Here is a 26704-nt window from a genome sequence, read left to right on the forward strand (position 1 = left end):
CATCAATGCCATCCACGCTCTGGCCCCAGGTGTCAACTACATGGCCTTGCCGGCCGCCCAGCGAGAGGATGAAGAGATGCTCGCCTACTGCACAGCTATCTCGGGCCTGCTGTTGGAGGATGTGTGATTCAGGCCCGCTGACACCACATTCCTCTGCGATGTGCTACAGGACAGCCAAGACCCATCATCCCCGCTGCCTGGCACCACCGGATTTTCGACATGGTTCATGGCCTACCTCACCCTTCCATCCGGACAACAAAGGCACTGGTGGCAGCCAAGTTCATGTGGCATGGGTTGCACAAACAGGTTGGCAACTGGGCCAGAGCGTGCATCCAGTCAAAACTCCAAAATTCAGCAACACATCAAGGTGCCGCTGCAGACCTTAGTCCTGACACACTGGCGTTTCGACCACATCCACGTTGACATTGTTGGACCGCTGCCTCCATCCAGAGGTGTCACCCACCTCATCACCATCATGGACAGATTCACGAGATGGCCGGAAGTTGTCCCGCTCTCGGATACCTGCACTGCGACTGTGCATGTGCCCTCACTGCCCACTGGATCGCCCGTTTTGGTGTGCCGCCGGACAACTCCTCTGACAGAGGTGCGCAGTTAACCTCCATGGTGTGGTCAGCAATGGTTAGGCTGCTTGGCACTAAGCTGCACCACACAACGGCCTAACACCCGCAAGAAAACGGCCTAGTGGTGGAGTGTTTTCACCGGCACATAAAGACATCCCTCAAGGCACGGCTCACGGGCCCAGAATGGATGGATGAATTGCCATGGGTCACGCTAGGTATACGCACTGCCCCGCCGGACCTGGCAACTTCCTCGGCCGAGCTGGTGTACGGTGCCCAGCTTACGGTCCCAGGGAACTTCATCCCGGCGGCGCGTGGACATCAAGAACCGCCCACGATCATGCTGACGCGCCGCCGTGAGATGGGGGCGCTTTCTCCAGTCTCAACGTCCCAACACGGTCTCAAGTCCCACCCGATCTCCAGGCCTGCCAGTAAGTCTTCCTTCGCAGAGATTCCCACCATACACCTTGCGAGGGACCCTTCAGAGTACTGTAAAACGACGCCACGGCTTTCATCATCGTCATGGGCGGCATACACGAGACTGTCTCCGTGGACCGTCTTAATCCGGCACAATTGGACATTGACTAACCAGTGCAGGTAGCACAACCCCGCCGCAGAGGGCGTCCACCATCACGGTCAAACCCCGCCTCAACCAGCTGCAACCCCGAACACAGGAGGCACATACAAAAGATCAGGCTGCCTCAGTCGACAGCTTAACTGCCTCCGATACTCCGGTTCCGGGGGGGGGGTCATGTGGCGGACCGAACCACTTTTGTCTCGAACCGTAGTTCGTCGAGCTCGAACACGCGCGTGGACCAGACGTGATGTGGACCGACCAATCAACACCGACCTGGGTGAACAGGTGGCGGGGTGCAGAGGATGACGGAGCTAGTCTTCACTTCAGTCAACATGTTAACACACACCTTGCCCTTTTGTACTAATTGTTGAGCTGTATCATTTAAATATTAAACTGAGTGTTTCTACAACACGTGAAACTCTTCAAAGTCTCAAAAAACATTCTGAGACACAAAACCATGCTGTCTGTTCCTAATCAGCCCTTGCCCATCCAAATGCCTGTATATCCTACCCCTTTCCAGTAACTTATCAACTACAGATGTTAAGCTCACTGGCCTATAGTTCCCAGCATATTCCCAGCAGCCCTTCTTGAAACGAGGCACAACATTTGCCACCCTCCAGTCTTCTGGCACCTCTCCTGCATTTAAGGACAACTCGTAAATTTCAACTAAGGCTCCCACAATTTCCTCTCTAGTTTCCAACAATGTCCTCGGATATATCGGATCAGGCCCTGGAGCTTTGTCTGCCTTCAAACACGACAGTACCTTCAGTATTTCTTCGACGGTAACCCTGACTGCTCTCAAGACACCTCCAGTGACTGCTCCAATTTCCTCCGTCCTACTGTCTTTCTCCTCGGTAAATACAGAGGAGAAATACTCATTGCCCATCTCTTGTGGCTCCACACAGAGGTGATCGCTTTGATTCCTGAGAGGTCCCACTCTCTCTCTCTCTCTCTCTCGTTACCCTTTTCCCCCTTATGTTTTGATAAAATCTTTAGGGATTGTCCTTAATGCTACCTGCCAGAGCTATCTCCTGGCCCCTTTTTGCCCTTCTGATTTATTTTTTTAGTTTACTCCTTAATTCCCAAAACTCCTCCAGGAATGCACTTGATCCCAGCTGCCTATAACTGTCCCATGCATCCTTCTTGTTTTTGGCTAAAGTCTCAATTTCCCTCGTCAGCCAAGCTTCCTTGCGTTTGTCTGGTTTGCCCTTCACTCCAAGGGGGACATACACATCTTGAGCTTTCTTCAGTACACTTTTAAAAACACCCCACTTGGCCGATGTTCCTTTCCCCTCAAATAACCTGCTCTAGTAAACTTGAGCGAGACCTTCTCTCATACCCTCAAAGTTGGCCTTACCCCAGTTGAGCATTTTAACATGTGGACCTTCTCCGTCCCTATCCATAACTATCATAAACCTAATTGAATTGTGGTCTCTGGTCCCAAAGGGCTCCTCCACACACACTTCATTAACTTGACCTTCCCAATTTCCCCAATACTAGATCCAGCATTGCCCTCTCACTTGTGGGGGCCTCCACATACTGCTTAAGAAAGCTCTCCTGATCATTTGAGTAATTGCACCCCATCTAAACCCTTCACGCTATGATTTTCCCAGTCTATATTGGAAAAGTTAAAATCCCCTACTACAACAACCTTATTTGACCTGCAGCTGTCTGCAATCATTTGTTATTCTAATTTGTTCTTCTAATTTCCGTTGACTATTCGGGGGTTTGTAGTACACCCCCAACAAGGTGATCATCGCTTTCTTGTTCCTCAGCTCCACCCATATAGGCTCACTAGACAAAAAGTCCGTAATGTCACATCTGAACAACACAGTGACATCCTCCTTAACCAACAATGCAACACCCCCTCCCCCACCACCTCTTTTTTCCATCACCCCTGTCTCTCCTGTACCCCAGAACATTGAGCTGCCAGTCCTGCCCGTCCCTTAACCAGATTTCAGTCATGGCTACAACGTCCCATATACAAATAAATTTGAACATATATTTTCAAACCACTTGCAACGAAAAAAGTATTAATCACATAAATCGCACCAAGACAATTATGTGTTATTTTGAAAGTACCAAACCTCAGGAAACAATATGGAACACTTAAGGCTTTTTCATTTAATACAAATAATCGAACGTTTGGATTAATGATTGCTCCTCCCTGATTGTCTTGGGTTGGCCACAATCTAGACACGATGATAGATCATTAGCTCGAAATCTAAACTAATTCTGCCACTTCAGATTCGACCTGAAACATTGCGTATTTCCTTCGCTCCATAGATGCTGCCTCACCCGCTGAGTTTCTCCAGCATTTTTGTCTACCTGCTCAGTTGCTTAAAGGAAAAAATGACATTTTCACATTTAAAATCAATTTATTACCCATTTATATTACAACAACCACATTTATACTCTATTCTTGAAGTCCGAACACAAAAATATCAGATTTACTGCTTTTAACTGCAAAATTGAAGTTGAACTCAACCCAGTCTATACATAACCATCTCTTTACATACTAACCAAACCAGTTAGCACTATCACTGAAGCCTCAGGCAAAAATCAAAAGAACATTCTGTGGTAGACAAAAATGCTGTAGAAAATCAGTGGGTGAAGCAGCATCTATGGAGCGAAGGAAATAGGCAACTTTTCAAGTCGAAACCCTTCTTCAGACTTTGATGCAGTCGCAGAAAGTATCCACTATTTAAAATATTTAATGCACAACACAGATGAAGAGTTATGCTGGCCAGTATTTCCCCATATGGAAAGGCTGTGTTCAGATTTCAGAAGACTGCAGCAATGGAAGACGGTAGAATTTGACTAAAGATAGTGAAGTCCTGCGGTTAAATGTGTGTATGTGCGCAGGTGTATGTGTGTGTGCGCAGTACCTGAACAATTTGATGGCAAAATATGCACAATTATAGCGAATAAGATGGCACCAAATTCAATCTGTTTTCCCGACAGTAACTAATAAGATCAATGAAAAATGCTGTTCTATCATTGAAAGATCTGCACATTCTTTTAGATCTGCAATGATTATGGTCTTTATTTCTGTCTGCAAGAGTGTTACTTAATTGTAATATTAATTAAATGCCTCCTTTAGGAGGTAGTAAGAGGCAAAGCCTACACAACCAAAGTAGCAGGCTTTGCTGAAAATTTGTAAAGCACGAGTAACATATATGCTTAAAGTCAGTATCATGTCATATGGCATGTTATGCTCATTTTCAGCAGTTAGGGCATTGGGTATAAAAGTCAAGAAGCCATGTTGCATCTTCATAAGACTTTGGTTGGGCTTTATTTGGAGGATTGTGTGCAGCTCAAGTTACCTCAGAAAAAAAATTGACAGAATGCAGAAGGGTTTCAGCCCGAAACATTGCCTATCTCCATCGCTCTAGATGCTGCTGCACCCGCTGAGTTTCTCCAGCATTTTTGTGTACCTGCATTAAAGGGTATTGGGTTTCATGAGATGTTGGGCAAACTTGAATTGTTTTATCTGGATTGTCAGTGGCTGAAGACCTGGTAGAATTATATAAAATTATGAGAAGCATGGATAGGACAGACTGTCAGAACCTTTTCCCCCAGGGTGGAAATATCAACAGCTAGAGGAGGGTGAGAGGCACGATTTAAAGGAGCTATGCAGGGCAAGGACAGATTTTTAAAAAACACATAGAGAGTGTTTAGTGCCTGGAATGCATTGCCAGTGGTGGTGGTGGAGGCAGATACAATAGTGGCATTTAAGGGATATTTAGATAGGCATATGAATGTGTAAGGAATGGAGGGACATGATATGATTCATGTTCAGGCATAGGAGAAGAGTTTATCTTCAAGGGAGTATAGTGGGCCATACTCCCTTGCGGTACCACTCTACGTTTATAGCCAATGAAATTAATAAATAATGCATAGTATTTTAATTATATATCACCTTTTCCTACTGAATATAACCAGATCATAAGAAGATACAAAAATTCAAAGGCGAAAGCAACAATCTGATGTGGAGGTTGGGGAAAGAAGAAAGGAAGAGGCGGAGACAGTAGGCTGTGGGAGAGCTGGGAAGGGGAAGGAGGAAGAAAGCAAGGACTACCTGATATTGGAGAAGTCAATGTTCATACCGCTGGGGTGTAAACTACCCAAGTGAAATATGAAGTGCTGCTCCTCCAATTTGCAGTGGGACTCACTCTGCCCATGGAGAAGGCCCAGGACAGAAAGGTCGGATTCGGAATGGGAGGGAGAGTTGAAGTGCTGAGCCACCAGGAAATCAGGTTGGTTAATGTGAACTGTGCGGAGGTGTTGGGCAAAGCCCAATTTGTTAAATCACTTATAAAACATTGTAATCACTTCAAGTAGCAGATCGAAATTGCAAATGTAATCTTAAACTGGCTGCAAAATCTAGAGGTGACTTTAGATGTTGATTTGCAATGCCATTTTTGGTACATGAAAAATGGACAGTCCTTTATATTAAAAAGAACATTTCAATATAGCCTTGCACATATTTAGGTGGTCATGATATTCGAGTTCTCAAAACAGTAGGTTTCTTAAAGAAAATTATTTGAGTAAAACATTCAATCCAATACCCACACTGAAAATATGAACGCAAGTTCAATATCCAATTCACTTTTGATTTGGTCATTCTAAACTTCAAGTAACTATTTTCCATTAACGTCTCGAAATTTGCGGATGACACAAAGCTGGGTGGCAGTGTGAGCTGCGAGAAGGGTGCTATGAGGCTGCAGGGTGACAGATAGGTGGGGTGAGTGAGCAGATGCATGGCAGATTCATTATAAGGTGGATAAATGTGAGGTTATCCACTTTAGTGGCAAGAACAAGGCGGCAGATTATTATCTGAATGGTGTCCGATTAGGAAAAGGGGAGGTGCAACGAGTCCTGGGTGTCCTTGTACATCAGTCACTGAAAGTACAAATGCAGGTACAGCAGGCAGTGAAGAAAGCAAATGGCATGTACAGGGCCCTGGTGAGACCACACCTGGAATATTGTGTGCAGTTTTCATCTCCTAATTTGAGGAAGGACATTCTTTCTATTGAGGGAGTGCAGCGTAGGTTCACCAGGTTAATTCCCGGGATGGCGGGACTGACATATGATGAAAGAATGGGTTGACTGGGCTTGTATTCATTGGAATTTAGAAGGATTAGATGTGATCTTATAGAAACATATAAAATTCTTAAGGGGTTGGACAGGCTAGATGCAGGAAAAATGTTCCCGATGTTGGGGAAGCCCAGAATTAGGGATCACAGTTTAAGAATAAGGCGTAGGTAGGCCATTTAGGACTGAGATGAGGAGAAACCTTTTCTCTCAGATTTGAAAATCTGTAGAATTCTCTGCCATAGAAGGCAGTGGAGACTAACTCACTGGATGTTTTCAAGAGATAGATATAGTTCTTAGGGCTAACGGAGTCAAGGGATATGGGAAAAAAGCAGGAACGGGTTACTGATTTTGGATGATAAGCCGTGATCATATTGAATGGCTTGAAGGGCCTACTCCTGCACCTATTTTCTATTATATTTAAACTACGTACGTCAGCAAATATTTCTAACATATTGCTTCACTAACTGGTCAAGCTACTTTTGCAACTGCTATTAATTTAGCCTATGATACAAGTCTTTTTACAATAATTTTTTTAATCAAAATCTTTTTTATTTAGTTTTCAGGATATACCAAAGTGCAAAGTTGTCTATTTGTTACAGACAGAGTGTACGAAAAGAATAAATAAAAAACAACTTATGGTAACATATAACAAGACAACAACAATAAAAGATAAATGAGATACCAAAAATAATCCCTCCCCAGTCACTGCCAGTGAGCATATGCAAATATCAGCCTGTCACAACAATAATCGATGATAAATGAATGGGTAGACTGTTAAGCTGTTAAACTGTGCTTGATGATCAAAGCATTTATAAAGTCAGGAATGCATTTCAAAAAGGTCCCCATGCTTTCTGAAACCATCCATTTGAATGTTGAAGTGAGTACCTGATTTTCTCAAGCTTTAGTCAGGACATAATATCTGTCAGCTATTGAGTATGAGTGGGCGGGGTAGGTTCCGTCCACCTGAGCAGGATTGTTCGCCGAACCAGAAGAGAAGCAAAATATATAGTGCGGCGTTTATCTGCAGTTAATCTAATCTCCTCACCAGTGACCCCAAAAAGAGCGATTAGAGGCTTTGGTTCCAATTTGATATTTAACACCTGGGATAATGTATGAAAGACCTCTAGCCAGAACTTGTTAAGGCTGGGGCATGACCAATACATATGGATAAGAGAGGCTTCAGAAATGTTACATTTAACACAGAATGGACTAACCTCAGGGTAAAAAGTAGATAATTTGGCTTTTGAGATATGAGCCCTATGTACCACTTTGAATTGAATCAGACAGTGACGAGCACATAGAGAGGTGGAATTAACCAGTTTAAGAAAGGAACTCCATGCATCTTCCGAGAGAGAGGAGCACAAGTCTTCCTCCCATGCTGCCTTGAGCTTGTCCATGGGGGCGCGCCTTAGATCCAACATCCTGCCATATAAAGCTGAGACAAGTCTATTCTGAGATGGGTTTAAAGAAAGAACTGTATCAACAAGGGTTGTGTCTGTTGGTATAGAAGAGCTGGGCAATTTATAGAACACATAATGTCTTGTTTGCAGGTACCGGAAAAAATCTGACTTTGGAAGATTGAATTTGTTGCTTAATTGTTCAAATGATGCTACTGTGTTACCCATAAGCAGGTCCTTGAAGCGCACAATACCCTTCCTATGCCATTCTTTAAAGCCAGGGTCCTGAGTTGATGGTTTAAAAAGGTGGTTTGATGCAATAGGGCTCAGTAGAGAAAAGTTATGCAACCCAAAACATTTCCTGAATTGAACCCATATCCTCAAAGAGTGTTTAACCACTGGATTTTTTACAGATTTAATTGAGGGGAGTGGAAGTGAGGAACCAAGTAGTGCAGGTATGGACATATTATCATCTGTGTGTAATTCCATGGCTACCCAGTCAAGGCAATCAGGCTGGCTGTGATAGCTTTACAATACTGTAGAGATTTTGAGGAACAAGATTATCATCCAAGTTTTTACACTTTTACATTATACTTTTCTTAACAAAAACTACCCATCATGTAATACCTTACAAATAACAGATATAAATTAGATAACTTTAAGACCGAAAATCAATACAGTAATATGTCTGGTATTCCGCCTAGCAAAGATCCGGCAACGGTCGTTGTGCTTGGTGTCCATTGTCACAACGACCGTTATCGGGGTCGGTTCCTCCGCAAGTTAAATCAAAACCTCTAATGCTTTTCAAAAACCCAACAAGGTATCCTATGGTAGTAGCGATTTTTGGGCGAGTTAATTCTTTTTTCTTATTTTCCAATTTAATATATCAAAAACATCGTGGTGTCAAAACTGCAATGACCATTTACGATATATTTTCCGACTTTTTAAAATCAATTAAAAAAAAATTTCAGACATAAATTGGTCATAAAAACTAAGAAACTGAGCCAATGTTCAATTTGGCAACACACTGTCTCTTGTTTACCTTTCGTACGGACCAAATCGCTAACTTCATTCCTTCGTATCAACTTCCGGAAGCTCCACAAAGACCGTTACGGAGATATTTTACTTACTAAAAAATCTATATAGATCAAATCCATAAGGTAATGTACCGTTTAGATCACATTGGTGAAAATGTTTGGTTTTCGCTAATAATGTAACGTTTGTTTTCTGGGACACCAAACGTTTGAGTGTCCACCACAACGTATGTTTGTGTGTATGATGTGTAACGCGCGTTGCGGTGTCTACTCAGAGGGATGCAGTATTCTACTACATGATCAGGTGAATGAAGAGGAAACGGTGCTTGCAATTTTATTGTTTCATGTTGTATTCATAAACATAGAAAGGAGTAAGAAATACATGCACTTACAGTGCCAACCATGTCACAGGTGGACACCACGCGACAACCGTTACACAAAATGTATTTGTGCATTCTGATGTCATTTTCGGAAACTTGCCATCAATACGTTATCTTTTCTTATATTTTTTGCTGATACTATGTTAGTCATGAACCCAATAAAGTGTTTGGCAACTTTTTTGAAGGAATTTGAAATTTGACCCCCTTAGTCACGTTATTGTGTGCAGTATTGTAAAAAGACACATATACATTTGAGCACAAGGATAGGTATTTAGACAAACAATAATGCTGTTCTTCAATCATAGTAGTGGCATTCATCATTGGACCAGTCCTCCTTTTGTTCCAAAAATCAAGACATTATACACCTCCACCAACCCTCTACATTTGTAACTGATTTACCATCTCTACCCAAAACATGCTTTTAAAAAAATGCATTCAATTTCTCTGTTACTCTCAATCAATTCCTTTTTTTTTTTTAAATGCAGAGTTCAGGGTTTGGTTGTATTGTTCCAATAGTAAGAGGTGATTTGAAAGGGAACACAAGGCCTTTTTTGGTAACTCATTCACTGTAGACAGTAACATTTAAGCATTTCTCCTGTCACACTTTACAACCATAAACCATTCTACCATTACAGACAAAATTGTTGCAATATCAAACATAGGTATGTCTCCAGTGACTCTTACAAACTCTAGAAAACATACTGAAGGGTCCCGACCCCAAAGGTCACCTGCCCATGCTCTCCAGAGATGCTGCCTGACTGCTGAGTTACTCCAGCACTTTGTGTCCTTTTGTGTAAACCATCATCTGCAGTTCCTTGATTTGAGAACAGCTCTGTCCAAGAAAGCAAGAAATTACAGATCTTTGTAGATGTAGCCCAATCCATCACACAGACTCTACTTCCCACCAGTGACTCCATCTACACTTCACACTGCCTTGGAAAAGCAGCCAACATAATCAGAGTTGGTCATTCCTTCTCCCTACTGACAAGCAGAAGGTACAGAAGCTTGAAAGCATGCACTACCAGACAGGAACAGTTTCTTTTCCTCTGTTATCAGTTTTCTTAATAGTTCTTCCATAAGCTACAGTACAGTTCAATTTGCCTCAACCTCATCTTCCCCTACACACTATCTATTGTACTTGAGTTTTATGTATATTTAATCTGTTTAGATAGCATGCAAAACAAAGCTTTTCACTGTACCTCGGTACACTTGATTATAATAGAACTAGACCATGCAGACATTGTTTTATGTTTCATTCCACTGCCAGGTCAAACTCAGAATTCACTGGAAAAGTGTAATGCAAAATAATAATTCACAGGAACACAATTTGTAGCTCACATTCAGTTTTCATCTAATGAATAGAGTAGGTGAATTTTCTGTCCTTTTTCAACAAAATGTCTCTATTTACTGATTAAATTACACTCAAACCTTTTCTTAGGACAAAGGAACAAATTACAAACTTATCTCGAAAGCATTTTTCTTTTCTTAGGACTGTTCCAAAGTGCTTCACAGGAAATTAATTATCCTGAAATGCAATTGTTTGTGCGAAATGGACGTATGGTTACTTATTGGTGTATAATTCCCCCCAAACACGTGTGAAATAAGTTACCAGTTTTCTGTAGACTTAGCAGAGACATGTGATAGACAACACCAAGAAAGATCTTATTCCAAAAATAACACTACTTGATCTTATATTCACCTGACACAGCAAGTAGCACCTCACTTCAGGATGCAATTTAAAAGATAGCACAGCAGACAGCCAATTTAGCACTGCCTCAGTATGTCCTCTAGCAGTATGTCCTCTAGCATAGACACCAAAACGTCGACCAGTCTTTTCCCTCCACAATCACACGAGTGTCCTCTAGCATTGGTCAGATTAAGCAGACTATTTTCTTGATGTATCTTGATCGTGTAACCACCTAGCCCAAATGAGAATCCCATCATACAAGTTGACACTGAGACATTAAGTCATGATGTAAATCTATTGGTCACTCAGACTGTATTACCTAGAAATTCTTCTGCATAATCCTCACAGCCGTAGATGTCACCTTAATCTGTATCAACAAACTCATACCCCTCGTTCAAATCAAGGATATAGATTATCAGTTGTTGAGGCCCCAGCATAGTCCTTCTTTTCAGTCTTCCACCCCGATAATTATTCTGTTTATTTCCAGTTTCTAATTTTTACAGGTTAACTAATCAATCAATCACCGTGCCATATCTCCAATCTTACAAGCTCTAATATTGAGTAACTTCCAATCTTATCCAATTCCACTGCTTCCCTTTATAAATTTCATCTCCATTTATTTTGTTAAACTATCAGGGATCACACGATTTTCACATCATTCTCCATGTGACCAAAGTTGGTAGAACTGGAATTGAGGATGGATAACGGATAGCTATGTGGAAGAAAATGTAGCAAACATTAAAAAAATGTAAGGCAGATATCATATGTCCTGATGTAGTCCTGACCCAAAACGTCGACCAGTCTTTTCCCTCCACAATCACACGAGTGTCGTAAACAGGAATTGGACAAACACATTACACTTGTCAAGCATTCAGATCACGTACGAAATAATAACAAATACAAATATCAACGAAGGCACATGTCTCTGTCTCATGAGGACCTATACAAAGAATGGAGTGGGCAAAATAAACGTCTCACAACTGGCAACTCATATGCAAATTCTATCAAATATCAGTACTTTTTATTTTACAAGTCTCCAATTTCAAGAATGTCGTTTACACGTTTCCACATTTCTCACGCCTTTCCTTAGATTACCATCTATCGTACTCCCCACTGTTTCTCGCAACGATCCCTCCATGGATAACCAAAGGAGGAAAAGGGCCATTCTCTTCCCTGGTACCATGTCACTCCTGCAATCCCAGTCCTTTATCCAACTCCTTTCACCATGTCAATACTCGAACTCCCTGCAGTTCACACTATTCTGCTATCAATGGAATTTATTTCCGGGTACTGAGCACCACCGCCTCCCTCCTCGCCGTCACTTACTGAGTTGTCCGGGGATGGGCGCCAGGTCCTTGGGGGGAGTGGACGTTGGCCTCTCGAAGTTCCCCGGGTTGGAAAAGTAATCCCGTAGCCGGGGCAGCTCCCTGCCCGCCTCCTGCAGCTCGGTGTGAAACTCGAGCGCTGTAAGGATGTACTGATCCCGCAGCAGCTGAGCCGCGATGGTGTCGTGGGGGACGCGCTGCGCCTCCGCCTTCACCACCCCCACGCCGCCTCCACAACCGTAACCCGACTCCGGCTGAGGCGACAGCAGTAGTGAAGGAGGAACGTGTTCAGAGGCTGCCGGGCCCGGGGTGCCAGGATCCTTGTTTCGCACCACCTTTCTCTCCGATTCTTCATCCGAGTCGCTAAGGAACGGATTAACACTAGACGTCGCCATCTTACTTCTCGTCTTCCTGGTTCAACCCTCGCGAGCGCTGTCCTCGCGTCAGCTTCGCGCCGCCCACTCCCGCGCTAGCTCGGGCAGCCCCGCCCACGCACGTCAACTCAGCCCCGCCCACTCTCACGTCGGCTCGGTCAGCCCCGCCCACTCCCGCGGCGCTCACACCCATGTGTCGGCAGCGTCAGCTCCGCCCACCCCCGCGTCATCCCGTCAGCCCCGCCCAATCCAGCCTCGGCTCCGCCCGCATCAGCCCCGCTCCCTCCTTGTCAGCCCCGCCCCCGCCAAGTTTCGCGTCATCCTGCGCACGTAACGTCAGCACGCCCCGCCCACTCCCGATGACCCAATCCAGCCCCACCTCCGCCAAGCAGCCCCGCCCCCTCCCGACAGACCCGCGCCCTCCAAACTGAAAGCCGATTGGACACCCGTTGTCAAGGGTGTCACCTGATCTACAGCGGAGGTGACCATTTACCATCGGAGCAAATCATGATTTCACAAACTCAACAGGTTTGCAACAATAGAGTATTCGACCTTCACGAGAGGTGACGTGCCAACGCCGTGTACAATTTGCAAACACATTTTTATGCATTGCAAATAAGGGGGTTTCAAAAGTTTCTGATCATTGTAACGTTGAGGAGGCGCACATGCGCACTGATGGCTTTCCCCTCTGTCATTGGGTCAGAGGCGGGGAGTTCTGCGCAAGTGCAGTCAGGGCGGCTGCAGCTCTGAATGACTCTTTGCTTTATGGTGCACGGGAGAGTGTCTGTTGCTCAGAGGAGGAAGTACACAAAACCCAGGCAGGTAACTTTACTTTCCCACCTCAGAGATTTGCATTGAGGCGAGAACATGTTTATTCCCAAACAACCTGCGTGGTTCGGATTCACATCCCATAAATAAATAGACAATAGGTGCAGGAGGAGGCCATTCGGCCCTACGAGCCAGCACCGTCATTCACTGTGATCATGGCTGATCATCTACAATCAGTACCACGTTCCTGCCTTCTCCCCATATCACTTGACTCCGGTATCTTTAAGATAGGTGTACCAACCTTCAAAAGCTCTTCCATCTTTCGGAAGTATTGCAGGGAGTTGGCTCCAGTAAGTGGATCAAACTTTTCAGCACTGTTTAGGATCAGAATGTGTGGCTTTGGTCAAGATAAATGAATAGATTTTATAATCCTTTTAGTATAAGAGTCATATCAAAATTATTAAACCATATTCAAGAAACTACAGTGCGAAACATGGTAGCAATGTTACAAAATTTTGAGATTTAAAAAATCAAGACTGCAATTTATCCCATCAGATAAAGCATAAAAAGAAGTTTAATTTGACACCTAATTCACTTTCATATCTCAAGTATTTAAAAAGTTATGGCCATTTTCATACTCGGAAATTAGCATCTTGTTCCCTATTGATTTTCTATGGACATAACAAAAAAGCTGTGATCGTGGACAGTCAAAAGCCCATAACTTTCTTAAAAAATAAGAGAACTGAATGAAATTTTCAGTTATCATAGATTGAACCATTCTGAAACAAATATAAAATAATCTTACTTGGATGACCTGAAATTAAAGCATATAATTAGTTAGTTACCCAATTGTAGCTAATTTCAAACTTCAATTACTAGATCTAAACATCTATCCATTTCTTAATAAATGATTAACATTTTTAAATAGCCTAAGTGTCCAAATAATATTCACAAATAATTCACAATAAAACATGATTTTAAAATCTCATTTACATTAATTTATAGGCCAAATTGAAGGAATTTAGTGTTCAATTGCTGTAAATTAAAGTCCATTTAAATCAGCTTTCTAGTGGGATCCTGTGAACGCGCTGGTTTAGAACGTTCACATTGCGGTAGATTTGTGCCCTCAAATGCCCAGAAAAATACTGCGGGATATAATGGGCCCAAAATTAGCTACTTGCAACATTAAACTTTGTATAAAGGGATCTTAAGAAGCCCTTTTTAATGTAAAAATAAACAGCCTACCTCCTGTTGTCCCCTGTATGAGATCCGGCCGGTTGCCGGCCGTCGGGGGTTTAGAGGTTAATTTTTAAACTACTATAGCAATTAGATAATGCTCTTAAAACTAATAATAGCTCAAGCGACGGAATCTGCCAGCGAATTTTCGTTAATAATTAACTAGGCTGAACATCCTCGATTTGAACAGCCTAGAGAAAATCGTGTTTTAAACCCGCCCCCCTCTAAACGGCGCCAAAATCGCGCACACGGGCTGGGACAGATTTTCAGCGACGCTTCAGGTACGCTTTGCAACATACCTACATATGGTACTGGCAAAAGAGACATGGGTGATGGAATCGCGTTTGTTTCATGTATTGGGTTGTTGTGATCTGGAATACACTTTCAGGGTAATGGAAACAGACTCAACAGTATATTTAACAGTCTGAAGAAGGGTTTCGGCCCGAAACGTCGCCTATTTCCTTCGCTCCATAGATGCTGCTGCACCCGCTGAGTTCCTCCAGCAATTTTGTGTACCTTCTAGTATATTTAACCAAATCATTTTACGTTTAGGTTTATTATTGTCAGGTACAGTGGTGCTGAGTTACAGTGAAATGCTATCTAACTGCCATCCAAACATATCAGATATACTATACAGAAATACAATTAAGCTACAGTCAAGTACAATAGATAGAGCAAAGGGGAAGATACAGAATGCAGAATAGTTCTCAGCGTCATAGTGCATCAGTTCCATAGGCAAGGTCCAACGTTGTCAATGGGATTAGAGGTAAATCAGACAGTATCGTTCGTAGCTTATGGAAGGACCATAACCCTGATAACAGAAGGGAAGAAGCTGTTCCTGAGTCTGGTGGTGCGTTCTTTCAAGCTTCTGTGCCTTCTGCTGGATGGGAGTAGGAAGAAGAAGGAATGACCAGGGTAGGACAAGTCTTTGATTATGTTGTTGCTTTTCTGAGGCAGTGTGAAATGTAGATGGAGTCAATGGTTGGAAGTCTGATATGTGCGATAGACTGGGCTACAACTGTCTGCAATTTCTTGTGGTCCTGGGTAAAGCTTTTCCCAAACCAAGCTGTGATGCAACCTGACAGTCTGTTTTCTATGAAGTATTTAAGAGTGACTGGAGACATGCCCAGTTTTTTCAGTCTCCTCATGAAGTAGAGATGGTGGTGTGCCTTCTTGGGTGTTGCTTCAGTGTGGCTGGTCCATGATGGATCATTGTTAATATCAACCAAGGACATTTAAGGTCTCAACTATTTCCACTTCTGCACCATTAATGCTGATTGGGGCATGTACTCCACCATGCTACCTGGTCAATAATTAACTCCTTCATCTTGCTGACATTGAGAGGTTATTGACCTGATACCATGTCACTAAGTTCTCTATCTCCTTCCTGCACTCTGTCTCATTCCAGATCACCACCACAGTGATGTCAGCTGTAAACCTGCAGATGGAATTAGAGCGGAATTACTTTTCAGGGCACCTGTGTTGCAAATTATTGTGGCGGAGGTGTTGTCACCTATCCTCACTAATTGAGGTCTGCGGGTGAGAAAGTCAAGAATCCAGTGGGGAACTGATTCCTAGGTTCCAGAGTTTGGAGATAAGTTTGGATGGGATTATGGGGTTGAAGGCAGACCTATAGTCAATAAACAGGAGTCTAACATGTGAGTCCTTGTTGTCTCGGTGATGAGGTTAGGGCCGAGGAGATGGTGTCTGCTGTGAAACTGTTGCGATGGTAGGCAAATTGCAGTGAATTAGGTTGCCTTTGCGGCAAGAGTTAATGTGCATCATAATTAGTCTCTTGAATTATTTCATAATGGTAGCTGTCAGAGCCACATTACCTTACTTTTCTGCGTCACGAGGATGATAGTGGTCTTTTTGAAGCAGGTGGGGATCTCAGAATGGAGTACCAGGTTGAAGATGTGTGTGAATAACCCCGCCAGCTGATTAACACAGGTTCTGAGTACACGGTCGGAGACTCAATCCCAACCAGATGCTTTCTGCAAATTCACTCTCAGGAAGGCAGATCTTGCGTCTGCCATTGGTACAGGCGCACCCAATATTGGCTTGGTGGATGGCATTCCACATCTGATCAAAGCAGGTGTAGAATGCATTGAGTTTATTGGCAATGGACCCTTTGTTGCCACGGATACTGCCCACTTTCACTTTGAAGCCCATTATAGCATGCAAGCCTTGCCACAATCTACGAGTATTCGTGTCATTACCTCGAGACTCCAGCTTAGTCCGGAATTGGCATTTTTAATGACTCTGAAGGTCATAGGTAAATTTCTTGAACTGCTTGGAATTGTATAATTACTTGAAGGTGCTTTGTGAAAAAAAAAGAAATTGAAATTTAGGTGGTGAATCTGGAATTTACAACAGAAGGCTGTAGAGGCCGTCAGTGGATATAATTAAGGCAGAGATAGATTCTTGATTAGTACGGGTGTCAGAGGTTATGGGGAGAAGGCAGTAGAATGGGGTTAGCAGAGAGAGCGATAGATCAACCATGATTGAATGGCAGAGTAAACTTGATGGGCCAAATGGCCTAATTCTGCTCCTATCACTCATGGTCTTATGATCTGAAATTAATAGTCAACAAAATAGAGAGAGTACAGAGGAGATTTACTAGAATGTTGCCTGGGTTTCAACAACTAAGTTACAGAGATAGGTTGAATAAGTTAGGTCTTTATTCTCTGGAGCGCAGAAGGTTAAGGGGGGACTTGATAGAGGTCTTTAAAATGATGAGAGGGATAGACAGAGTTGATGTGATCAAGCTTTTCCCTTTGAGAATAGGGAAGATTCAAACAAGAGGACATGACTTCAGAATTAAGGGACAGAAGTTTAGGGGTAACATGAGGGGGAACTTCTTTACTCAGAGAGTGGTAGCGGTGTGGAATGAGCTTCCAGTGGAAGTGGTGGCGGCAGGTTCGTTGGTATCATTTAAGAATAAATTGGATAGGCATATGGATGAGAAGGGAATGGAGGGTTATGGTATGAGTGCAGGCAGGTGGGACTAAGGGAAAAAAATTGTTCGGCGCGGACTTATAGGGCCGAGATGGCCTGTTTCCGTGCTGTAATTGTTATATGGTTATATGGTTATATGGATGCAGGCATGATGGCTGTGATGACTTCCTCTTGTATTGCATCATTCTGTGAATGTAATTAGCTTAAATTGAAAACAACAACCATGTTACAGAATATAGATTAAAGGAGTGAATGGGATTGATAAGAATGCTTTGACAGCCGCATAGACTTGATGGATTGAATCATCATCTTTATGTCCTGTGCCACAGTTGGTAGAGCTGCTGCCTCACAGAGCCAGAGACCCGAGGTCGATCCAGACCTCAGATGCTGGCTGTGTGGAATTTGCATAATTTCCCTGAGACTCCGGGTGCTCCAGTTTCCTCCCACATCTAAATGACAAGCGTGTTTGTAGGTTAATTACTGTAGCAGCCGATTTTCATATCGTTCGAGAAATTAACCCTCTAGTCGCTAAATGGATGAGCATGGTTAAGGGGAATGTCTTTGAAACGCATGCGAACTCACCCACAGAGACCTTCAGAGCTTCTTCACAGATAAGTCTTCAAAACAGTCTTTTGATGAATAAATGCTTTATTGTTGAGAGAAAACAGTAAGATACATCCAAATTTCTTCCAACTCGTTACTACTATCTTCATCGAACTCCAGCTTATTACTTTAAACATTAGAAAAACACCGGTTTTAGTTCAATGTCGTACCGTGTGCACCAAACCCTTAAAATCAGGCATGATACCCAACATGTAGTCCAAAACATAACAGTCAAAGGTTCAAAGGTTATTTTATTGGTCACATACACCTAGGTGTAGTGAAATGCTTCTTGCCATGCAGCACATAAAGAAAGAATACAGACATAACAGTAATAAAGACATTTAAACATAAAAACATCCCCCCACAATGGTTCCCATTATGAGGGAAGGCACAATTTCCAGTCCCCATCCCCAGTTCATGCATAGTCGGGCCTATTGAGGCCTCCACAGTTGCCTCCACGGAGGCCCGATGTTCCAGGCCGTTCTCGCCGGGTGATGGTGCTCCGGTGTCGGGAGAATCCTCACAGTGGTATGGGACACCTGGAACGGTCGCTTCTGTACTGGAGGCCGCGGCTTCCGAAGCCAACAAGGCCGCGCCGGATGGAGCTCCACAACTGGTGATCTCGCTGAGAGATCCCAGGCTCCCGATGAAAGGTCAGCGCCGCTACCCGCAGCTGGCCGCTCCTCAGACCCGCAGCTCTGCGATGTTTTTATCGGCGGTCTCAGCTCACTGGAGTTCCAGCGCGGCGACCCGGGTAGGGCATCGCCCACTCCGCGATAGAGCTCCAGCGCTCTGCCGAAGCCGAGGTTCTGGGCGGTCCCCGACAGGAAACGCCGCTCCAGGCCCGCTGGTAGGCCGCGAGGACGGGTCGACGGTGCAGCCCGGAGAAAAGCTGCCCCTCCGACCAGGTAGGGCCCCTAGAAAAGCAGTTTCCCCCTCCCCCCCCCACATAAAAAAGGCCAGAACTCCAGAACAAAAAACTCAACTAACTAAAAATTAAAAAAAAGAGAGAAAAAACGGACAGCTGCAGGCTGGGCAGCCATACCATACAGGACGGCGCCCCCTAGACTCCAGCTTATTACTTATACCAAAGCTTTGATAGCATGAAACGTCTTCCTCCATGTCTGATCAATTCATGAATGTGTTGTAACAGTAATTTTGAAGTGTGAAAATCCTTCAAAAGAATAACAGGATCTTTAGCAATAAAGTTCATTGTTAGATTTGATTTAGTTTCCGGATCATCAGCAAAGATTTCAAATCCCAGCTCAAGCTTTGGCCATTCTCTATCTGCCTTACAGAGAGATTTTAGTTCATTGATCCATCTCTTATCGCTTAAGAAACGGTTCACTGTCAGTTCTCTGGAAACTTCATTCGCAGAATTTTCTTCTGTGTAACCATATTTCAGTTGTGCAACATTAAGCCCCGGTCCCACTTTCCAGAGTTACTCACAAATTCTCCCGAGTTTTCCCCTTGATTCAAACGTGGAGATGCCAGCCGCAGGTACTCGGGCTATTTTTTTTACTCGTGGACATTTTTCAACATGCTGAAAAAACGTCCCGACTTACCTGATGCGTACCTATGGCTGGCATTACGAGCCGCTACGAAATATCTATGGACTCCTACGGACTCGTTATGGACGTTCTCAAAGTTTGAATCAAGGGGAAAACTGGAGAATTCGTGAGTAACTCGGGACAGGGGCTTTAGTAATTCAAGTCAAGTCAAGTTTATTCATCACATACACATACGAGATGTGCAGTGAAATGAAAAGTGGCAATGCTTGCGGACTTTGTGCAAAAAGACAAACAAACAAACAACCAAACAAACTACAACAGAATGGAACAGAATCACATATTATTTTACATATTAAATATTGTGGGCGGAAGGAAAAAGGGAAAAAAACAACACTTTAAAAAAAAGCAGTAGAATGGTACAGTAAAGTTAGTCCCTGGTGAGATAGGAGTTTACAGTCATAATAGCCTCTGGGAAGAAACTCCTTCTCAACCTCTCCGTTCTCACAGCATGGCAACGGAGGCGTTTGCCTGACCGTAGCAGCTGGAACAGTCCGTTGCAGGGGTGGAAGGGGTCTCCCATGATTTTATTGGCTCTGGAGTTGCACCTCCTGATGTATAGTTACTGCAGGGGGTCGAGTGAAGTTCCCATAGTGCGTTCGGCCGAACGCACTACTCTCTGCAGAGTCTTCTTGTCCTGGGCAGAGCAATTCCCAAACCAGACGGTAATATTTCCGGACAAGATGCTTTCCACAGCCGCTGAGTAGAAGCACTGGAGGATCCGCGAAGACACTCTGAATTTCTTCAGTTGCCTGAGGTGGTAAAGGCGCTGCCTTGCCTTACTCACGAGTGCTGTGGCGTGTGATGTCCATGTCATATCCTCAGAGATGTGGACTCCCAGATATTTAAAGCAGCTCACCCTATCCACAGTATCCCCATTTATCCTCAATGGTGTGTACGTCCTCGGATGATGTGCCCTCCTAAAGTCCACGATCAGCTCCTTAGTTTTTTTGATGTTCAAGAGGAGGCTGTTGTCCTGACACCAGAGTGCCAGATCAGCCACCTCCTCCCGGTAGGCCTCATCGTTGTCTGAGATCAGGCCCACCACCACAGTGTCATCAGCAAACTTGATTATTGAGTTGGAGCTGAACCTAGCCACACAGTCATGTGTGTACAGGGAGTACAATAGGGGGCTGAGGACGCAACCCTGGGGTGATCCTGTGCTCAGGGTGAGGGACTTTGATGTATTCCCTTCCATCTTGACTACCTGGGGCCTGGCGGTGAGAAAGTCCAGGGCCCAGGCACACAGGGGGGTGTTAAGCCCTAATTCCAGTAGCTTCTCGGCCAGTCTGGTGGGGACTATCGTGTTGAAGGCTGAACTGAAGTCTATGAACAGCATCCTCATGTAGCCCCCCTTCTGGCTGTCAAGATGAGAGAGAGCGGTGTGCAAAACCTGGGAGACCGCATCGTCTGTGGATCTGTTCGGACGGTATGCGAACTGTAACGGGTCCATGTTGCGAGGGAGGAAGGCGCAGATGTGTTTCTTCACCAGCCTCTCAAAGCATTTCATGACTACCGAGGTAAGGGCCACCGGACGGTAGTCATTCAGACAGGCTGGGGAGGCGTTTTTTGGTACCGGTACAATTATGGATTTTTTGAAGAAGGCAGGGACCACGGACTTGTCCAGGGAGAGGTTGAATATTGTAGTGAGCACCGGAGCTAGCTGCGTAGCACAGGACGAGTACTCGCCCCGAGATGCCATCGGGGCCTGCAGCTTTTCTCGTGTTCACCCGTGTCAGAGCCCTACTCGGATCGTGCTCGGACAACGAGAATGTGTGCACCTTCCTCCTTTCAGCTTCGTTAGCCAGCCCGCTGGCGGTATTGTCGATAGTCGGCAGACCTGGGGTGGTGTTGCCCATCTCGAAACGAGCGTAAAAGGAGTTCAGGTCATCAGCTAGGGAGATGCCGGCACTTGTGGATGAGGGTGGGGTGCTCCAGTAGTTGGTTACAGTCCGTAGCCCCTGCCACAGGCTTCTGGTGTCCTGATGCTCCATCTGTGACTCCATCTTGTCCCTGTACCTCCTTTTTGCGTCCTTCACCGCCTTTCGCAGTCGGTAGGACTACCTTGTAGACGTCCATGTTTCCTGATGCCAGGCCCAAGTTGTAGGCAGCGGTGCGAGCATTCAAGGCAACATGAAACGACCTGTCTACCCAGGGTTTTTGATTCAGAAAGGTGCTTACCCTTACCGTGTGGACGATGTTGTCGGTTATTGTTGCGATGAAGTCCGTGACTGCTTCCGCGAACTCACTGACGTCACTGGAACTTGCTTGGAACATATTCCAGTCGACATCGCTCAGTGCTCCCAAAGCTCTTTCCATTGGCAGATTGTCTTTGTCCAAATCCAACTCTCTGGTTTCTTTGGCTCTATCATCTAGTGGAATGCTTTCACAATTGTCGCTGGTCCACTTGGAAAGTGTGAATCTTCCCTTATTGCAAAGAGAAGTCAGATGTTCTACTTGTATAATTGTTTCCTGCTCAGTAGACATGGACCTTAAGTAATCATCCTTGTAGAAATTATTCTTCAAAGAGATTCTTACTTCATGAAACTTGCGTTTTAAATTCTGGGTACGTTGCTCTGCCATTCGACGATTATTCAGCAGACTAGCACTTTCTTGTTTGAAAGGTAAGTCCAGACAATAGTGTCCGGCAGTTTTCACTGAGTAGTTCATAATGTCCATGAACTTCATTCAACATCTCTTCCGATTCCTTGCTGGTACTTTCATGAAAGTCATCATGGTATGGTTTGTCATCACCGGCTTTTCTAATTTATCAGTAGATAGTTGATTAACAGCAATAAGAGGATAGTTCTCTGATTCCCGTTTTCGTGGATCCTTTTCAAGGAGCCATAGATAACCCATCCGTCGGGTTTTCGTAGCATAAGATTAGATTAGATTAGATTTCCTTTATTGTCATTCAGACCTTTCGGTCTGAACGAAATGCTGTTGCCTGCAGCCATACATGTAATAATAACAACACACAATAAACACAAATTAACATCCACCACAGTGAGTTCACCAAACACCTCCTCACTGTGATGGAGGCAAAGGTCTTAGAGTTACTGTCTTTTCCCTCCTCTTCTCCCTCTGCGCCGAGGCGATACCCCACCGGGCGATGGTATCAGTTCAAGCTCCACGGCCCAGGGGTGGTCGAAGCTGCCGCCCTCCAGTCCAGCGGACGCAGCTGTTGCAACGGGAGCTCCGGAAAACAGGCACCAGCCTGTGACCTGCGAGCTCCCGACATTGTCATCCACTGGCCCGCGGCCGAGCCCAGGATCCAGGTCGCCGCCGCCAGAACACCGCCTCAGCCGCCGGAGCACCGTCTCCGCCCCGCACCGGGCCGCCCACACGGCAGCGTCTCAGCCCCGCACCGGGCTGCCCCATGGGAGCACCTTCCAGCCGGGAGCCGGTCCGCCCTCACCGGAGCGCCTTCCAGCCGGTAGCCAGGCCGCCCACACGGCAGCGTCTCAGCCCCGCACCGGGCTGCCCCCACGGGAGCGCCTTCCAGCCGGGACCCAGGCCGCTCACACGGGAGCGCCTTCCAGCCGGTAGCCGTGCCGCCCGCACGGGAGTGTCTCAGCCCCGCGCCGTCCGCCCTCACCGGAGTGCCGAGTCGTGCCGCTACCCGGACGTTGCCACAGCTCGAAGACGGCCAGCCTCGCGTTGGTGAGTCCTGGCTGGCTCTACCTCCGGACCCTCGAGGTCGGTCGCAGGTTGGAGGCCGCCAGCGCAGACGGGGGAAGAGAAGGGTGATACGACAAAAAAGTCGCATTCCCCCGAAGGGAGAGACAGAAAGCCCTGTTTCACACCCCCCCCCCCCCCCCCCCCCCCCACACACATGACACCACCTAATAACCAAAAAATTTACTAAACTAGACAAAAAAAAACAACACAAAAAAGTAAAAACAGACAGACTGCAGGCGAGCCGCAGCCGTATCACAGCGCCGCCACTTCCGGAGCCAGGTCCATTGCCTTGGCTCCTAACAATCTGTATAGGTTCCAAAACCTTCAAAACATTCGTTCCGATAAGTAGATCAACACTAGAATTTATTTCAGATATCTTGACATCCATCAAGTAAGGCCATCGTTTCAAGTCTTCATGTCTTGGTATATTTTGACGACCAACGGGCATGGTTCCATGCGTAAACACTTCAGATATCGGTATAAAATTATCTTCATCCAAATTGGATATCTCCATACTCGTAATGTAATGACCTGCTCTCTTTATCTTTAGTCATGCTACGTAATCGAATCTTAGTCTCTTCTCCTGTGATGTTCAGTCTTCTCGTCAGGTTTTTTGTGCAAAAGGTAGTTGAACTTCCGTGATCCAGAAAAGCATATGTTTGCAACACTGTATTCGTCTTTCTGTTCCTTACCTGTACTGGTAAGATAGAAAAATTTCAAGCTTCAACCCTGGCCCCAATATGAGCAGTTACTTGAGGCGAGGTGATAGCATCACTAGTAGTTGGCTGCTCCTTCTTTTCAGTTTGCTCCGGTTCATCTTCTTCTACTTGCTCTGGTTGCTCATCATCCGTTTGTTCCAGTTCTTCTTCTTCTTCCCAATGCTCTGGTAGCTCGTCTTCAGTGTGAAGTGCTTCAGGATGATATTGCCTGCACTTATAACAAATCATAGGGCTCTTACAGTCTCTCACCATATGTCCTCTTTTCAAACATCCGAAACAGATTCCCTTCTCTTTCAAGAAATCCATCATATTCTTTCATCTTGAATCTTCGACCATCTTATGGTGTGACCAACCTCATCACATAACAAACAAAATACTATTTGCTTGCTAGTAGATACATTTCTTTTCATTCCATCTGTCGTTTCCACAGGTCTGGTTGTGATAGCAAAACTACTTCTCATAGGTTCTGATATTTCTTCAGTTTTGGTAAAGGTAGAACCTTTGTTAGTTGCAATCGGTTTGTAATCTTCAATGGTCCCGTAGTGTGGCTCTAACATGTACCGTACTTCCCTTTCTAAGAATTCCACCAGGTCTGGTAGCCTGGCTACTTGCTTCCTCTCATTTTTATTTTGCCTGCTTCGCAGCTCCACCTTTCTCGCAGTCTTCTGGGCAACTTGCTCATAATGATTCTAGTATTACTTGGAAGATTCATTTCCTCCATGTGGCCGAGATTTCTCATCGAGTTGCAATAATCTCTCAGAAATATTGCATAATCACTCAATGCCTCCCCATCTTCTGGCTTGATTCCATTCCAAGCATGGGCCTTCTCCATGTATGCGTTAGCAATCCTCTGTTTATCACCAAAACGTTCTTCAAGTAATCTTCTCGCCTTTTTATTGCCATGGCTGCCTTGCTTTTTCTGACAACTTTCTACAAGTACTTTAACACTTCCACATGTACTTCACCAGAAATTGTAAGCGCTCCTTTTCATCCGTAACTTTCGTTTCTAATACTTCCTCTAATGCCCTTACGAAAGCTTCATACAGCAAAGGATCTCCACCATACGTAGGAATTTCTACTGGTGGTAAAATGCGAGAAGTATTTTGTCAAGCTATCTATTCAGTTTGATTTTTCACCAATGCCATTAACCCATCCTGATATCCTTGGCTTGACTCCACCTGTCAATAAACAGGCCTTCGTGTCTCAAACTGGCTTGCACAAGCCTGTGCTTCAGGCCTCAGAAAAGCGTGCTCTACTATTGGTCTGTCTCGAGCCTCCACAGACGCTGCAATAGTAATTTGTTTCGATCTAGCACTCCTTTGCTGAGATGAAGTTTCACCCATCTTCCTCTGTTCCAATGGGTTTTCAATGCCTAGAATTCAGATGGACCTCGATTATGGAATTGATCCAACTACTAATTCACTTCGAGCAGTTTTCTTCTTGGTCCAGAGATCTATCTTGAACCCTGACTAAGTTCTAGAGCTGCATCTTGAACCCTGACTTTTCAATAGCACGTTCTTTGTTTTAGCCATCGCCATCTTTGTGTCCATTTCCAGTTGTTCCTTTCATTGCCTCAGCTCTTCTTGCTGTCGTGTCATCTCTTCTTGATGTCGCGTCATCTCTTCTTGCTTATGTCGTCTCATCTTCGTGACATCCGCTTCTATTGAGAGAGCAGCTAGCTCAGCTTTAACTCCCAATCGAGCAGAAGCCCTTGATACCAAACTGGCTGAAGAACCAGATTTATATCTTGATCCTTGTGAAGATATATTGGAGATATTATCTCGTCGTGTAATTTCATCTTCCATTCTAGCACCTTGTTGCTTCGCACTTCCAGCTACTAAGCTTTTAAGTTGTGACATAATTTCAGATAACCACTTCGCTGCCTTTTTCATGAAACCATTGAATTTCTTCTTCTTGCCTTCATCCCATTGGGTGTGTCTCCTGCGTTCTTCCAGAGATGGCTGTGAACACAGCAGTACATCTTGTTTTTTGCCAACCTCCTGGCAGAGGTTCCATAGTTGGCTCGTATGAGATTTCACCTTGATCACGTTCTGTTCTGATTCCATCAGTTTCTTCTGTTTCTCAATTAATTAGCAAATTTGCAGATGACACAAAGCAGGGTGGCAGTATGAACTGTGAGGAGGATGCTATGAGAGTGCAGGGTGACTTGGACAGGTTGGGGGAGTGGGCAGATGCATGGCAGATGAAGTTTAATGTGGATAAATGTGAGGTTATCCACTTTGGTAACAAAAACAGGAAGGCAGATTACTATCTAAATGGCATCAAGTTGGGAAAAGGGGAAGTACAACGGGATCTGGGGATCCTTGTGCATCAGTCTATGAAAGTAATTTCGTTGTCTCTACTATACACTGACAATGACAATTAAAATTGAATCTGAATCTGAATCTGAAGCATGCAGGTACAGCAGGCAGTGAAGAAAGCGAATGGCATGTTGGCCTTTATAACAAGAGGAATCGAATATAGGAGCAAATAGGTCCTTCTGTAGTTGTACAGAGCCCTAAGCCATTTAGAACGGAGATGAAGAAACACTTTTTCTCACAGAGAGTGGTAGAAACATAGAAACATAGAAATTAGGTGCAGGAGTAGGCCATTCGGCCCTTCGAGCCTGCACCGCCATTCAATATGATCATGGCTGATCATCCAACTCAGTATCCCGTACCTGCCTTCTCTCCATACCCTCTGATCCCCTTAGCCACAA

General features: G+C 44.7%; 2 protein-coding genes across 12 annotated transcripts in view; one reads left to right on the plus strand and one right to left on the minus strand.

The window, feature by feature from the left end:
- The window catches only part of relch (RAB11 binding and LisH domain, coiled-coil and HEAT repeat containing), a 127288-nt gene extending 114777 nt beyond the window's left edge, over window positions 1–12511 (minus strand). For 6 of the 8 annotated variants that reach the window (XR_004416640.1, XM_033048925.1, XM_033048935.1 and 3 more), the window contains exon 1: window positions 12080–12511. Coding sequence is in view for 7 of the 8 variants with exons in the window: in XM_033048925.1 (XP_032904816.1) it covers window positions 12080–12473 (394 nt within the window). In the remaining variant the exon portion in view is untranslated. The remainder of the gene's footprint in view (window positions 1–12079) is intronic. The other 2 variants (XM_033048905.1, XM_033048878.1) reach the window with 1 other exon arrangement.
- Window positions 12512–12967: 456 nt separating this feature from the next.
- The window catches only part of pign (phosphatidylinositol glycan anchor biosynthesis class N), a 160754-nt gene continuing 147017 nt past the window's right edge, over window positions 12968–26704 (plus strand). Inside the window, exon 1 of one of the 4 annotated variants that reach the window (XM_033048957.1) lies at window positions 12968–13274. The gene's annotated coding sequence lies outside the window, so the exon portion shown is untranslated. The remainder of the gene's footprint in view (window positions 13275–26704) is intronic. The other 3 variants (XM_033048948.1, XM_033048973.1, XM_033048965.1) reach the window with 3 other exon arrangements.

The sequence above is a fragment of the Amblyraja radiata genome, chromosome 2 (assembly GCF_010909765.2).
Source record: "Amblyraja radiata isolate CabotCenter1 chromosome 2, sAmbRad1.1.pri, whole genome shotgun sequence".
Lineage (NCBI taxonomy): Eukaryota > Metazoa > Chordata > Chondrichthyes > Rajiformes > Rajidae > Amblyraja > Amblyraja radiata.